General features: G+C 51.2%; 1 protein-coding gene across 2 annotated transcripts; it reads right to left on the bottom strand.

The window, feature by feature from the left end:
• Window positions 1-551: 551 nt before the first annotated feature.
• Window positions 552-12,916, bottom strand: PPP1R2 (protein phosphatase 1 regulatory inhibitor subunit 2). Of its 2 annotated transcripts, none has more exons than XM_070945462.1 (6): window positions 12,690-12,915; window positions 12,397-12,504; window positions 12,242-12,313; window positions 10,536-10,642; window positions 5,604-5,819; window positions 552-1,812 (listed from the first exon to the last, which is right to left on the bottom strand). In XM_070945462.1, the coding sequence occupies exons 1-6, from the start codon at window positions 12,881-12,883 to the stop codon at window positions 1,745-1,747; spliced, it is 765 nt and encodes a 254-aa protein (XP_070801563.1). In that variant the 5' UTR covers window positions 12,884-12,915; the 3' UTR covers window positions 552-1,744. The 2 variants fall into 2 exon arrangements, with proteins under 2 accessions (XP_070801563.1, XP_070801564.1); XM_070945463.1 differs by lacking the exon at window positions 552-1,812 and adding an exon at window positions 4,977-5,167 and having other exon boundaries at window positions 12,690-12,916.
• Window positions 12,917-15,948: the final 3,032 nt, after the last annotated feature.

The raw sequence follows: 15,948 nt of genomic DNA, 5'->3' as shown, positions 1-15,948 counted from the left end.
TGTGTGTGGCGGCGGCTCTCTGGCCCCGCACCTTGAGACCTTAGCCAAGAGTTCCGTTTGCTTCTCTTGCATTGTTTCCATGGCCGTGTTAACGTTTTAGTGTCTCAACTGAACCCTTCTATTGTCAACTATGAAGAGATGTCAAGACAAGGTGTCAGAGTTGCCTCGCAGCAACACATTTAATAAACAAGGTAAATCCAGAGGCCAACACCAGAAAACTCTGCTTCCTCCCCACAAAGGGACCCGCCAGGAGTGCTGGGGCTAGGGTAGTGAGGATAGGAGCCTCCAGGTTCACCTAGACCTCCACCATGATCCTGGAGCGGCAGGGGCCAGAGGTAAATCAAGAGGGCGCCTGGAAGCCAGCCAGCCAGGTCTTACCATGGTGGCCTCCGTTCAGGCCCATGGCTCCCAAGGCACAAGACTAGAGTCCAGCCAGGGATCCAGGAATACGGTTCATTGGTGCCGAGCATCAGAGCCAGGTTGCCATATGGGGATTCTGTCACCGTTTCGGTCAAGTCGCGTGCCCCAAGGAAGATATTCACCTGATCTGCTTGTTGCAAAATACACTTGGTGGATTCTTTACTTTAATAAAACAGTTACATGGAGGAAACAAGCCAGTGAAATGGAACCCAGAAGTGAAGGAACAAATTCAGTAGCACAACACAGGTGTTTTCTAGGCAAGTTCAGCTTGTCAGAACATTCCAAATCTTTTTACAAACATTAGCTGACCAACAGATGCCCCTCTCTCTTCCAAGGCTTAAAAAGTCCAAGTCTTAAGAAAATCACAAAGGCCAGTCAAACTAAAAAACAGCTGTTTGATTCAGGTTCATTCACGACATAGGGAGGGTGGAGAGGTTACCAAAAAGAGACCACAGGGCAACAGAGGGCTGTGGGAATGCTGCCTCTTCTAGTTAAGAAACAAAAGCAGGTAGCTGTGCACTCTGTCTATGCTGCCACACCAGAGTCTCCTCGGAGAGAATCTCTATGCTGCTTATCTAGAGAGAAGGAAAGCCAGCAGGCAACATGGGGATTGTTCAGGGGGGTTTGAACCTGCTTTCATTTTCTAGAGGCTGGCAGACCCTTCGACAGCGTGGGAAGGCACCCTGAAAAGCAGAGAGGCCTGATGGAAGAGCCCCCATGCAATGCTCCCGATCCTGGCCAACTCAAGTGGAAAAAAAGCTATAGCAGCTACTGAGACAGGCTGATCGTCTCTCACTGCAGCTGGGAAAGCCATCCAACTGCTCTTAGCCCTTCAGCAGGCAGGCAAGGCCTGCCTCTCAGAACCAGCTCAAGTCTGCAGGAAGGGAAGGGAAAAAGGCTGTAAAAACACTCTTCCATTAATCCCTTTTGCCAAGGGGCTCGTTCTTTTCCTAGCTGCAGTATAGCACAGTAGCTGCAGTATAACATCAAACCCTTACGGGGACATTTGTATGTAACTCAAATACTACAGCATGATAAAAGAGAAAACAAAGCTTTCAGATGTTCTGCAGGTTCAAATCAGAAAAAGGAGTGACACCAATTGCCTCGCTCACTGGCATTGCTCCACGCTGTGTTCTTCAGCAGATGAGCAATGAAACCATCTTCTGTGACTACCAGAACCAGCCACATCAGCAACATTTTCATTGCGAACAAAACCTTGAGATCATCACCATTTTCGTCAAATATCAAAGTGCAAGCCAACCTGTTGAAACAGACCTGCAGAAGGGTGATGTGGCAAGGAATACAAAAGGGTGACTGGGAGCTGTTACAGTCCTGAGCAGACTTCTTCCAGGCTGTGTGCAATGTTCTCAAGCGGGTCGCTAGGAGCAGGTACTGTGGGGGGAAAAAGAGAAGTGGGTGGTCACAGCAGGCAACACAAGGCACCCCAGCGGTAGGACAGGCACTGGTCATCTCTGAAGCAGACCCAACGGGCTCACTAATGGCACGGAAGCCTGATGGGCTTTGAAAAAAAGCACACATTAAGTTTTAACGGCACATTCCTAGTTTTTGAATACTTAATACTTGCTGTGGAAATCAACAATTCCATAGACTTATCAGTCCTTCATGTGCCCATTCCTGAAATGAGATGGAGTATCTGGTTTTCTGAGAGCAAACTTAGCATCTCTAAGGTCACGTCCTGCCCTTCACAACAATATCACTATTCGGGACTTTCAGGCTCTCAGTGGGGTTAACTGCTACTCTAGACAATCCTAAATGGCAAACGTACAACCCACCACCAATGTCTGCTGTTGCCAATCCCACAATCCTGACCCCCACGTGGACAAATGCACTGGGATGAAAAGTGCTGGCCTATGCGAGATTCTGCTTTGATTTACTACCCTGAAGCACAAAGGAGGCCCGGCCCCTGCAGGCAGAGCATGGCAGGATCGCCCTCAGTGCTCCACTGTGGAAAGCAGAGACTAGCTCAGACGCAAGAGGCCCCCCGAGGCCTAGACAGAGACTGCGATACGAGAGACTCCGCTTTAGTATTTTTCTTGAACATTGTTTTAAATCCCAAAATTCAAGATATCCATTCATATATGCTGTGCATATATGCTAAGTACAGAGAGCAAATTCCATTTACTAACCAATTACATGTGGACTATTTATGTTTGTGGTCTGTCACCTACAGTCACCAGTGATTGCTCCAAGGAAAAGGAAGATAAATGCTTTGATTCCAGAAGAGAAAAAGGCTTTTAAAAGGCGCACTGGAGCTTGTATCCCTGACCTCTCCCTAGAAGCGTTCAGAGGCAGCAGAAGCTGAGGACCCTTGCCCAACTCACACCAGGAGTTAATGAGCAGAAGCCTCTGACATCCAGAGAGGTGGGACCCCAAATTCTGGACTAATCAGTAGCTTGCCAGCAACTGTGAAGAGGCTGCAGGCGGACAGGGGTTCTCCTCCTGACACTGAGACCTGAAGAAAGAATAATTCTGCAGCTAGAGAGGCAGAGAGCGAGGAGAAACAAATATCCCCATTTTTAACTGCCGGGGGCAAGAGTGGAAGAGAAAATAAAAAAAACCTCTGGATTTTGTTTAGCTGCAATTCTCACAAACTCCACTGCCGTGGCCAGTGGTGAGGGGTTCTTGGAAGGTGTAGGGGGCTTCTGTTCAGCCCTAGCTAGTCCGAGTGGTTGTTGGTTTTAGGTACTCCGCGGTTCAGTTGTCTGCCATCTTTAAATCTGGACAGAGTGGTGCTACTCTAAACAAATCAGGGGCGCAACCTAGGAGTTCTCCTGGACTTGTGGCTGGAACAGGTGGCAACCACGGCTGGGAGGGGGGGCATATGATATCCCTCATGCACCAATTTTCTTTCCTGGGTGGGTGGTCACTGCTGCCTTGGTCATCTCCAGAGGGGGCTGTTTTTACATTTCACATGGTCACCCCTGAAGAGCAGCTGGAGGCATTAGCTGGAGAAGCCCAGAGCCACGTGGGCAGTTGTGAGAGTGCCTTGGTATGCCCATGTTACATCTCTACTCCGCGAGTTGCACTGGCTCCCCGGGGGCTTACGAGGCAAAGAGCCTTGATAGTACAGTGGTTTAGTGCACCCTGTCATTAACACAGCTGCCTGCAATTTCTGCTGGTTCGAATCTCTCCAAGGCTCAAGGTTGACTCAGCCTTCCATCCTTTCTAAGGTAGGTGAAATGAGGACCCAGTTTGTGGGGGCAATAAGCTGACTTTGTATAAAATATACAAAAGAATGAACTTAACGGATTGTAAGCCGCCCTGAGTCTCCGGAGAAGGGCGGCATATAAATCAAATTTTAAAAAAAATTTAAAAAAAAAATTCATGGCTTGTTGTCATGAGCAAAGCCCTTCACGGGTGGGTTATTAACCTGAAAGAGGCCCTTTCCTTCAAGATCCATCTCTGTTGGCATTTTGGAAAGTCTCAATCCCACAGCTGTTTTCCTGGGAGGTTAAATGGAGCCCCTGAGATGGATGCTGTTTGTAATGGCCATTGTCTGGCTGCTGCTAAGTGTGTAGTCGTTATTGCTGTTGGTTTCAGTGAGTTTGATTCAACCAGAGTTGTTATTTCAGGATAGCCGTACGTATCATTTTACTGAAATAGTTTGGCAACTTTTGAAGGTTCCTGATGAGCTGGAACCCAAAGACCCCAAAGAAAACCTCTAGTCCCTTCTCCACTCTTAGATGAAGTGTAAACAAAGATCTCGCCCAAAACCAGCATAGTCAAGACTGGGAGTGCTAAGATTTATGAAAAGTTCAGTACTTTGGATTTTAAGTTGCATTTTTAAAGTCTTGTTAGAGCAGCTGAATTCTATGATATAATTGGGGCCGGCAGCCAGATATTAAACATTTAAACACCTGTAAAAGACAGAAAATCCAAGAAGCCATTTCTGGCAGACTCGTAACAAAGGCTAGTAGCCTTTAGTTCACAGGGTCACCTGAGAAAATCAAGTTATTGATCATGAAAAGCCCACTGAGACACAAATTGGAAGGCTGCTATCCAAAAAATAAATAAAACTGGGTCTTTCTGTCCCTGTCTAGAAGAGGCAGGTGGGGGTCCCACTTCTACTGAGAAGCAGGAGGAGGAGGAAGTTCCCAATCTTTCCCTGTTGGTTACTCAGACTGAGTCCACCTTTGGTGTCACGTCCTCCCTAAGTGCGGGTGAGTTTTGCACACCGGCTGCTGCCGAAGGCCACCCAAGAACCCACTGGGGATGTCTCCCCAACACTAACTTGGCTTCCCCACAGGTGCAGGCTAAGATTGCCCGCTGCCCAGAGGAGCTTATCTTTCCTCGGCTTCCTTCGCACTGAAAACCGTGGGCTGCTCCACTCTCAACTTCTTCCCTGCCTGCTATCTGAGCTTTTTCTTACACCTTTGTGATTCAAGGACGCTTCTAGCTCCGTTTGCAAGAATGCTGACAACAAATGAGAAGTTTAGCTGATAGACTATGGGTGCAAATTTATGCAACTAGAGGTGGGCGACACTGGACACCCAGGTTTTCTTTTGAATCCCTCCGACATTCACCATTCTTGGAACTTCAAAGAGAAGCGGTCAATTTATTCAGGTGAAGAAGAGCCCAGCCAAGAGAGCATCTTGGGGGAGAAAGCTCTTTCCCTCTCCAACAGGGACCCCTGGGGAGGAAGGGGGGGGCCCCCCTGGGAGACACCAACAGGCTCAAAGGAAGCTGATGCAGAAGGAGACACTCTGCTTCTGGCATGCTGCTGCATCTGGAATGCAAATACAAAGGGGAAGGCGCATTCAGAAGGCAAGCCCACCAGCAGCTCTGGCTAACGGCTCGTCTGCACCACCTCGGAGCACTTCCTGGCAGAAACTGAAGCTTTCCTGCAAACTGAGATATGACAAGGGGGGAAAAAGCCAGAAGAGCTAACTGTCTACCTTTCCCTCCACTGTTTCCTTTCCAACTCAAGGAGGAAGTTCCCCTGGAAGGGACAAAGGCCACTGGGAAAAGATGGGACGTGCCAGCAAGCAGACATCAAACCAAGGCTTCTAACACGACGTGGCACAAACCAAGAAGCTTTTCCACACTGCACAGAATCTGAACATGTGGCGCGAGGTTCCAGGGAGCGGCCGCAGCAGGGAGGAAGGGTGACCAGCCCAACCATCCAAGCAAAAAGGACTTTCCCCGTGAGTCCCAGGGCTCACCTGATTCTGTGCCTGTTTTACACTCATCCTGCATCTCATCCTCATTGTCCTCGTCTTCTTCCTCATTCTCCTCACAATCCTCCTCCTCCTCTTCCTCCTCCTCCTCATCGGCAGCCTCGCCGTGCATTTCCTTTGCGATCAGCTGCCTGGCCAGCTTGATGTTCTGTGCTTCGTTGTAATGCATTTTCCTCTTCATTTCAAACTGCCTCTTTTTCTCTGTACCAGGAGAAACAGAATACGCAACATAACACACACGAATACACATCAGCCACAAATTTCACAAGTTTCATTCCATTCCACACACATGAAATCGAGTGCAATCAGATTGACTGGGGGATCTCTGCTAAGTCACCCTCACATTGCAGGGATGATATGAGCTAGGTTACATACAACAAGGGTTGCCTACTTTTGGATACCTGCCTTTTCTCCCACCTGAAAAGCTATCGGGGTGGGGGTGGGGGGTAGAGGGAGCAAAAGAAGAGCCTTGGTACTACAGTGGTTTAAAGCACCCTGTTATTAACACAGCTGCCTGCAATTTACTGCTGGTTCGAATCTCTCCAAGGCTCAAGGTTGACTCAGCCTTCCATCCTTTCTAAGGTAGGTTAAATGAGGACCCAGTTTGTGGGGGCAATAAGCTGACTTTGTATAAATATACAAAAGTATGAAGGCTATTGCTTAACACACTGTAAGCCGCCCTGAGTCTCCGGAGAAGGGCGGCATATAAATCAAATTAAAAAAAAAAAAAAAAAAAAAAAAAAAAAAGAGCCCTTCATCAAACCCAAAACTTGAATTTTGTTTCCCTCAGCCCTTGCTGACTTATGCAGAGGCCAAACAGACCAGTTGTCTTTGCAACACTGATGTAGAGCCACCAGAAGAAGAAAAATATCTTGGGCCTGGAAAGAAGGCAGAGGAGAGCCAGTCCAGTTGGTCAGAAGCCACTGAACTATCCGTGTTGCTTTGCATATACAGGTGAAACTCGAAAAATTAGAATATCGTGCAAAAGTTTATTTATTTCAGTAATGCAGCTTAAAAGGTGAAACTAATATATGAGATAGACTCATTACATGCAAAGCGAGATAGTTCAAGCCTTGATTTGTCATAATTTTGATGATTATGGCTTACAGCTCATGAAAACCCCAAATTCACAATCTCAGAAAATTAGAATATTACATGAAATCAATAAAACAAGGATTGTACATAGAATATCGGACCTCTGAAAAGTATAAGCATGCATATGTACTCAGTACTTGGTTTGGGCCCCTTTTGCATCAATTACTGCCTCAATGCGGCGTGGCATGGATGCTATCAGCCTGTGGCACTGCTGAGGTGTTATGGAAGACCAGGATGCTTCAATAGCGGCCTTCAGCTCTTCTGCATTGTTCGGTCTCATGTCTCTCATCTTTCTCCTGGCAATGCCCCATAGATTCTCTATGGGGTTCAGGTCAGGCGAGTTTGCTGGCCAATCAAGCACAGTAATCCCATGGTCATTGAACCAGGTTTTGGTACTTTTGGCAGTGTGGGCAGGTGCCAAGTCCTGCTGGAAAATGAAGTCAGCATCCCCATAAAGCTCGTCTGCGGAAGGAAGCATGAAGTGCTCCAAAATCTCCTGGTAGACGGCTGCGTTGACCCTGGACTTAATGAAGCACAGTGGACCAACACCAGCAGATGACATGGCTCCCCAAATCAACACAGACTGTGGAAACTTCACACTGGACTTCAAGCATCTTGCAGTGTGTGCCTCTCCATTCTTCCTCCAGACTCTGGGTCCTTGGTTTCCAAATGAGATGCAAAAGTTGCTCTCATCAGAAAAGATGACTTTTTTTCTTTAGCCCAGATAATTTAATTTAATTTAATTTAATTTCGAATTTATATACCGCCCTTCTCCCTGAGGACTCAGGGCGGTGTACAGCCAAGATAAAAAACATAGAATACAAATATTAAAACATTTAAAAATATATATAAAATTTGGCCCAAAAAATTAAAATCGCAGACTAATTAAAAGGATTTAAAAATTTTAAAAATTTCTTCTTAAGCCAACCCGGCTTGCTGAAAAAGATAGGTTTTCAGGGAACGACGGAAGGCATTGAGGTCCTGGATTCTTCTTATCTCCGTGGGCAACTGATTCCAGAGGGTGGGAGCCCCCACAGAGAAAGCCCTCCCCCTGGGGGCCACCAGCCTACATTGTTTGGCTGATGGCACCCTGAGGAGGCCCTCTCTGTGGGAGCGCACGGGTCGATGGGAGGTCATCGGTAGCAGCAGGCGGTCTCGGAGATAGCTAGGCCCTATGCCATGGAGCGCTTTAAAGGTGATAACCAACACCTTGAAGCGCACCCGGAAGACCACCGGGAGCCAGTGCAGCTCGCGCAGGAGTGGTGTTACATGGGAGCGCCATGTTGCTCCCATCACTACCCGCGCTGCTGCATTCTGGACCAGCTGGAGCCTCCGGGTGCTCTTCAAGGGGAGCCCCATGTAGAGAGCGTTACAGTAGTCAAGGCGAGAGGTGACGAGGGCGTGAGTGACTGTGCACAGGGAATCCCGATCAAGAAAGGGCCGCAACTGGCGAATCAGGCGAACCTGATAAAAGGTCCCCCTGGTAACAGCCGTCAGATGTTCCTCCAAAGACAGCTGCCTATCCAGGAGGACTCCCAGATTGCGAGCCCTTTCAGTGGGGGCCAAAGACTCGCCCCCAATAGTCAGTGATGGAGTCAACTGACTATATCGGGATGCCGGGAGCCACAGCCACTCAGTCTTGGAAGGGTTGAGCCTGAGCCTGTTCCTCCCCATCCAGATCCGCACAGCCTCCAGGCACTGGGACATCACTTCAAGGGCATCGTTGGGGTGGCCTGGGGTGGAGATGTACAGCTGGGTGTCATCAGCGTACTGGTGGTATCTCACCCCAAAGCCACGGATGATCTCGCCCAGTGGCTTCACATAAATGTTGAACAGAAGGGGCGAGAGGACCGATCCCTGCGGCACTCCACAAATGAGAGGCCTCGAGGTCGACCTCTGCCCCCCTGCCAACACAAACTGCGACCGGTCGGAGAGAAAGGAGGAGAACCACCGTAACACGGTGCCTCCCACCCCCAACTCTTCCAGCCGGTGCAGCATGATACCATGGTCGATGGTATCAAAAGCCGCTGAGAGATCTAATAGGACCAGAACAGAGGAATAACCCCTGTCCCGAGCCCTCCAGAGATCATCGACCAACGCGACCAATGCCGTTTCCGTGCTGTGCCCAGACCTGAAACCTGACTGGAACGGATCCAGATAGGATGTTTCCTCCAGGAATTGTGGAAACTGTTGCGCGACCACACTCTCAACAACCTTCGCAATGAAGCGAAGGTTGGAGACAGGACGATAGTTAGCCAATATTGCTGGATCCAGGGACGGCTTCTTGAGGAGAGGCCTCACCACCGCCTCTTTCAGGGCAGCGGGGAAGTGACCCTCACTCAAGGAAGCATTAATAACGCCCTGGAGCCAGCCTCGTGTAACCTCCCGGGAAGCCAGTACCAACCAGGAGGGACACGGGTCCAGTAAACATGTGGCCGCACTAAGTCTCCCCAAAATCCTGTCCACATCATCGGGAGTCACAGCATCAAACTCCTCCCAGATAACATTCTCAAGACTGTTCCTCGTCACCCTGCCCTGATCTACCCAGTCAGAGTCCAAATCCCCCCGGATCTGAGCGATTTTGTCATACAGGTATTGTCCGAAATCCTCCGCCCTGCCTTCTAAGGGATAAGACGCTTCTGACGTTGTTTGTTGTTCAGGAGCGGCTTGACAAGAGGAATACATTTGAAGCCCATGTCCAGGATCTGTCTGTGTGTGGTGGCTCTTGATGCACTGACTCCAGCCTCAGTCCACTCCTTGTGAAAGTCCCCAACACTTTTGAATGGCCTTTTCCTGGCAATCCTCTCCATCCCTGCTGCTTGTGCACCTTTTTCTCCCACACTTTTCCCTTCCACATAACTTTCTATTAATGTGCTTTGATACAGCACTTTGGGAACATCCAACTTCTTTTGCAATTACCTTTTGAGGCTTTCCCTCCTTATGGAGGGTGTCAATGATGGTTTTCTGCACAACTGTCAGGTCAGCAGTCTTTCCCATGATTGTGATTCCTACTGAACCAGACGGAGAGACCATTTAAAGGCTCAGGAAGCCTTTGCAGGTGTTATGGCTTAATTAGCTGATTAGAGTGGGACACTTTGAGCCTAGAATATGGAACCTTTTCACAATATTCTAATTTTCTGAGATTGTGAATTTGGGGTTTTCATGAGCTGTAAGCCATAATCATCAAAAGTATGACAAATCAAGGCTTGAATTATCTTGCTTTGCATGTAATGAGTCTATCTCATATATTAGTTTCACCTTTTAAGTTGCATTACTGAAATAAATGAACTTTTGCACGATATTCTAATTTTTCGAGTTTCACCTGTATGCAAGAATCACAGAACCTTTTGGGGGTTTTTTTGAGATACAAGGGGAACGCCACAGAGAAGACACACCTGGGCTCTCGCTCCCTCCCCTGCAGCGACCAAGGCGCGGGACACAAGAGCAGGGACCAGGCACAACCACTACAGGAGAAGGCAGGCCAAGAGGGCCTGCCATATTCTTAAGACCCTGTCAAGCCCAATTGGCCATTTCTCTGGCTACGTAGGGACCACAATAAGAACACAATCCGTTCCAGCCTGTCCTTTCCAGGGGAGCTCTTACTCACGGCGTCTCAGCATTGATCTAGTGCAGGGATGGCCAATTAATTTTCCCAAAGGGCAACCTGGGACTGTTGTGGAGGGCCGCCAACACTGCACACGCCTTGCCCTCTGCTGCTCCCCCTCAAGGTTGGACTGAGACCATCTATGGGCTGGATGTGGCCCAGTGTCATAAAATGCCCAGGTCTGGTCTAGTGCTATAAAACCACAAAGCCACACCTACCCAATTCTTCCGGGGTCAAGTCTACCTCGTCATCCTCATCATCATCACTGCTGTCATCCTGCCTTGCCAGGATTTTGGGGCCCTGCCCTTGTGCTGCAGCTGCCAACCTGCAGCGAGAAAATGGAAGAGCTGAGCTGAGGCCGCCTGCCCAAGACCTGGTGGGGGGAACAGGGGATCGACGGATAGGGAGCCGACTTCCCCAGAGGAGGATGGGAACAGGGGTCTCCTGGCAGATACGGGCAATGAGGGGACAATGGAAGTTGAGTAAATGCCATTTTCCCACCACAAAGAGTTCAACCGTGGATTTAGTTCAAGCTGTGCTAAAAGCAAACAGGAGAACTCTGGAGAGGAACCCACGGTTAAGGATCTGGGAGGAGCCCTGAAGCCTCTCTGGCAGCTGAGGGAGAACCCACTCAAAAATGTTTCAGTTCCTCCCCACTATTCCCAGGCATACCAGTCAAAATAGGAAGCCACTTTGGAATTAAAACTAAAAAATCTTATGCATTTTGTTTAGCATGAATATTAAGAAGTGTTGGTCACGCAAACAGCATTGTACGTAGGATTTAATTTGTTCAGAATTAGAAAGTGCTCATTGCTTGTCAGACAAAATATCCTGTAGCACTAAGAAGCTGCTGCCGCCTTCATGAGACGGGAAGAGGGAGGTCTCCTCTTGCCAAGAATTTACAAAATATCACAAAGAAGAGATAAAAAAACTCAAAAACATTGTGGAGGGTACTCGGGTTCTCCCCCCCCTCCCCCCCGGATCAGTTTAGATTTTGATTTAGAACTGAAGTCACCGAAGAGATTTATAGCTTCATGGCATGGACACCCACTTGCTACGGATCTTATGGAGGAATAAAACATGTTGCTAACAATACTCCTACCTGGAGATCCCGAACGTATCTGCATACAATTCCTGGGTAAAGTTCATAATTATTTCTGTATTTCATGCAGGATTTCTTTACAAGTACGTGTTTAAATAGCATAATTATGAACATTTTCATTGTTAAATTCCCTGGAATTAAAAGTCTGCCAAGAGGTTTCATTTAGAAAAATGAATGGCGCTATGCAAATTTAATAAATATCCATTATCCCATTTCTCCAAAAGAACATTGGGGGAGTTAACCTTTCTGGAAATTTTCATCTCTATGCTTTTAAAAAATGAAAATTCTTTTTTATATAGTATATAGATTACAACAAACAGAAGCGATTTCCAAGGAGTAAACCGGTGTACACGACTCTAGACAGAGCCCAAGCGTGTTCCCAGTTTAAGGAAAACTCAGGGAATCAGAACCACAGGCAGCTGTCCTTCACAAAAATCGCTCCCAAATTTTCGGTGGGAAAGGTGACAGCCATGGAGATCGACCTCACCCCATTCTTGCAGTGAGGACACCCTCCGTCAAGGGCCGGCCCTCGGGCTCTCCTGCCCCAGACACCAGCGAGGCACCAGAGCTGCCCTCTGCCCTTCAATGTCAGTCTGAACAGCCCAAAACATCGGAGTAGAGGCCGCTCCCCTCCGCTCTTAAGCGATTCTGCCGCCAGCCTTAAAGGAGAGGGAGGGGGCCGCCTTCGGGCCCCAGGAGGGAAACCCTGAGCGAGGCCTCGGGAGCCCCAAGCGGGGCCCGGGCTGCGGCCGGTCCCCGTCCCATCGGCCGAGACAAGGAAGCCCCTGGCGAGCGAGGGCCCCGCGCCGAGGCGCCACCTACTTTTCGGCGAGGACGTCCGCCGTGGGCACCGGGCTGTCTTCGGCGTCGCTGCCGGCGTCCTCCTCCTTCAGGCTGCGGGGAGAAGGGAAGCTCGTCGGGGGCTGGATGGGGCGGCGACCCTCCCCACGCGGCCTCTCCCCTCCCCGCTCCCGCACCTGTGGTAGGGAGTGCTGGGCTCGTCGATCTTCATCAGCCCGTAGTCCTTCCCGGGCGGGTGGTAGGTGGCCAGGATGTTCATCTCGTCCCACTTCTGCGTCTTCTTCCTGGCCGGGGATGGGAGGGAAGGGGGGGGATTGAGGAGGGCCGTGAGCGAGGAGAGGCAGGCGCCCCCGCCGCCCTCCCTGCCCCCCCGCCGCCCGAGAGAGAGAGAGAGAGAGAAGGAGAGAGAGAAGGAGAAAGAGGGAGAAAGAGACGGCCCCACCGCTGCTCCCCCCGCCCGCCGGCCCACCCGAGTTCCTCGCCGCGGCTCTCGCTGCTCGGCTGCGCTTGCAGGAGCGGCCCGGTGGGCGGCAGCGGCGACGCCTGCGGGAGAGCCTCGGAGTCGTCCAGGCCTCGCCCCGCGCTGCCTCCGCCGCTGCCGGAGCGGTTCTTCAGGATGCCCTTTACGGGCCTCCCGCCGCCCGCCGAGCCCTTCGCCTCCATCGCCGCCGCTCCCCGGCCCGTACGCGCGCCCTGCGCATGCGCGCTCCGGGCGCCGGCCTGTGTCGTCACAAGGGCGTGGCGGGAGGGGGGCGTCGCGCGCGCTTGCCGAACTCGCTTCCGCCCGCCGGGTTCGGGTGGGGGCGGGGCTTGGCGGCTTTGGCGCCGTTGCCGGCCGGCCCGATCCCGACTCCCCGAGAGAACCGTCGGTCGCCTGGAGCCCCGCCGGGCTCGGCTGAGGGTCGCCGCCGGTGCCGCCCTTCTCCCCGCCCCCCCCCACGGCTCCCGTCTTCCTTTCGTTGGGGAGAAGCCCCTTCCTGCGCCGTTCACGCGTGGGGCCTTCAACTCCCCCCGACACGCAGCCAGGCGGGCGGGGCGAAGATTTCGGGGCCCTCCCGGAGGGGGAAGCGAGCTTTGGAGGAAGGGGCCCCACGAGGTGCTCTGGGTGGACCTCGACTCCCAGAATCCCCCGTCGTCGTCCCCCCCTCCCCCGGGCTGGCTGCGTGTCTGGAGGATGGTGGGGGTCGGAGGGGCAAGAAGTGGGGGCCGCCGCGGGAGAAGTCTCCGGGCAGAGGAGAGGAGGGGGGGCTCCGTCTCCCCCCTCAGCCGCGAGACCCTCTTTGCCGTCGATCGCCATGGGGAGGCGTCCGTGGGGGAGGGGATGGGTGGAAGAGGAATCCGGTCTGCCAGCCGGCTTTCCGGTGAGTGACCGGCGTCCTGCTGGGGTGGCCTTTCCCTTTGGCCAGGTGGACCGAGGAGAGCTTGGGTCGTTTCGGGGTCGTGTTTCCGCCGCCCCGCCCCACCCTGCCCCGCCGGAATTCTTGGCCTGGCACAGGAGCTGCGGGCACTGCCACCCCACGGCTGAAGAGATGTCAGGCTCGACTGGATAGTCCCCCTGGCTCCTGGGGAGCTTCGCAGCTGCAACGCAGCTTCCCCCCCCCCATCCCAAGGCTGCTTCTAGCAAAGTCCCTTCCTAATGTTTGTAATAGCAGTGATGTGAGGAGGGGGTGGGATTTGCATCATTCCACCAAAAAGAAACCGGGCTTTCTAGTGTTTTTCTCCTTTTGGCTTCACTTATAAGACGGAACCATTTCAGCCAAGCTTCAACATAATAATTCAGCGGTTTTACTAATTGTTCTGCCTTCTTTTGCAATCGACCATAGGCATGGGCCCAGTATGTATGTGCTTCTCTATATTTCTACATCTTGGAACTGCTAGCCAAACTTTTATTTCTCTCAGCAGGTGAATTAGTTCTCCATCTCAAAGAAGCAGAGGCATACTTGTGGGTGGGGAGGCTTTCCTGGCTGGACATCTTCATGATTAGCAGGCGAGGGCCTTGCTCAGTGAGGCAAACCATCTGTTCTGTTGCCCAGGTCATTAATAAATGACTACCTCGATCCTTACCAATTTGGTTTCAGGCATGGTCACAGCACGGAAACGGCATTCGTTGCCCTAGTAAATTATCTCTGGCGGGCCAAGGATGGGGGTTGTTCCTCCATCCTGGTCCTTCTTGACCTCAGCGGCTTTCGATACCATCAACCATGGTATCCTGCTGCAGCGGCTCAGGGGGTTAGGAATAGGAGGCACTGTTTTACAGTGGTTCTCCTCCTACCTCTCTGGTCGCTTGCAGTCTGTTTGGGCGGGGGGTCAGGAATCCTCCCAGAGGCCCCTCACTTGTGGGGTGCCTCAGGGATCAGTTCTCTCCCCTCTGCTCTTTAACATTAAAGAGTTTAACTCTTTAATGTTAACATCTCTTAACATTTAACTTTAGGAGCCTGGATAGCTCAGCAGACTAATGCATTGTAATTTAACACCAGCTGTCTGCAATTAAAGTAAGATCGAATCTCACTAGGCTCAAGGTTGACTCAGCCTTCCATCCTTTCTAAGGTAGGTAAATTGAGGACCCAGTTTGTGGGGGCAATAAGCTGACTTTGTATAAATATACAAAAGTATGAAGGCTATTGCTTAACGCATTGTAAGCCGCCCTGAGTCTCCGGAGAAGGGCGGCATATAAATCAAATTTAAAAAAAAAATCTACATGAAACCGCTGGGTGAGATCATTTGTGGTTTTGGGGTGAGGTATCATCAATATGCTGATGATACCCAGCTTTACATCACCCCTGACCACCCTAGGGATCTCCTTTCCGTGATGTCCCACTGCCTGGAAGCGGTGCGGGTTTGGATGGGCAGGAACAGACTCAGACTCAACCCTTCCAAGACTGAGTGGCTGTGGATGCCGGCATCCCGGGATCTGGAGATTCCATCTTTAGCGATCGGGGGAGAGACCCTTACTCCCTCCGATAGGGTCCGCAACTTGGGTGTCCTGGATTCTCGGCTGTCCTTGGATGATCATCTGACGGCCATAACCAGGGGGGCCTTCGCACAGGTGCGTCTTGTACGCCAGTTGCACCCTTTTCTAGACCGGGATGCCCTCGCCACGGTCACTCACGCCCTCGTTACCTCTAGGTTGGACTACTGTAATACCCTGTACATGGGGCTGCCCTTGGGATGCGTCCGGAGACTCCAGCTAGTCCAGAATGCAGCCGCGCGGGTAATTACGGGGGCTTCTCGATACTCCCGTGTAACACCTCCTGCGTGAGCTGCACTGGCTGCTGGTGGCGTTCCGGATTCGTTTCAAGGTGCTGGTGCTTACCTATAAAGCCCTACATGGCTTAGGCCCAGGGTACTTGCAGGACCATCTCCTGCCGCTCTCCCATCGTCCCGTGCGCTCTCACAGAGTGGGCCTCCTCAGGGTGCTGTCGGCCAAACAATGTCGGCTGACGGCCCCCAGGAGGAGAGCGTTCTCTGTGGGAGCCCCGACCCTCTGGAATGGATTGCCCACCGAGCTCAGGACAGCCCCCAACCTCCTTTCCTTCCGTCGCGAGCTGAAGACTTGGCTCTTCCGTCAACTCAACATCCATTTGGATGTACACTGTTATAATTTTAAACTGTTTTAATTGGGGTGTTGATTTTAATTTTATTGTGATTTGTATTGGAAATTGTCATTTTGTAGGCCGCCTTGAGTCCCTCGGGAGAAAGGCGGCATATAAATTGCAATAATCAATAAA

This window comes from Pituophis catenifer, unplaced genomic scaffold, assembly GCF_029215685.1.
Source record: "Pituophis catenifer annectens isolate HBS135680 unplaced genomic scaffold, rPitCat1.0.hap2 SCAF_6, whole genome shotgun sequence".
Lineage (NCBI taxonomy): Eukaryota > Metazoa > Chordata > Lepidosauria > Squamata > Colubridae > Pituophis > Pituophis catenifer.
Note: the sequence above shows the minus strand (reverse complement) of the source record. Positions and strands in the feature narration are given on the sequence as shown.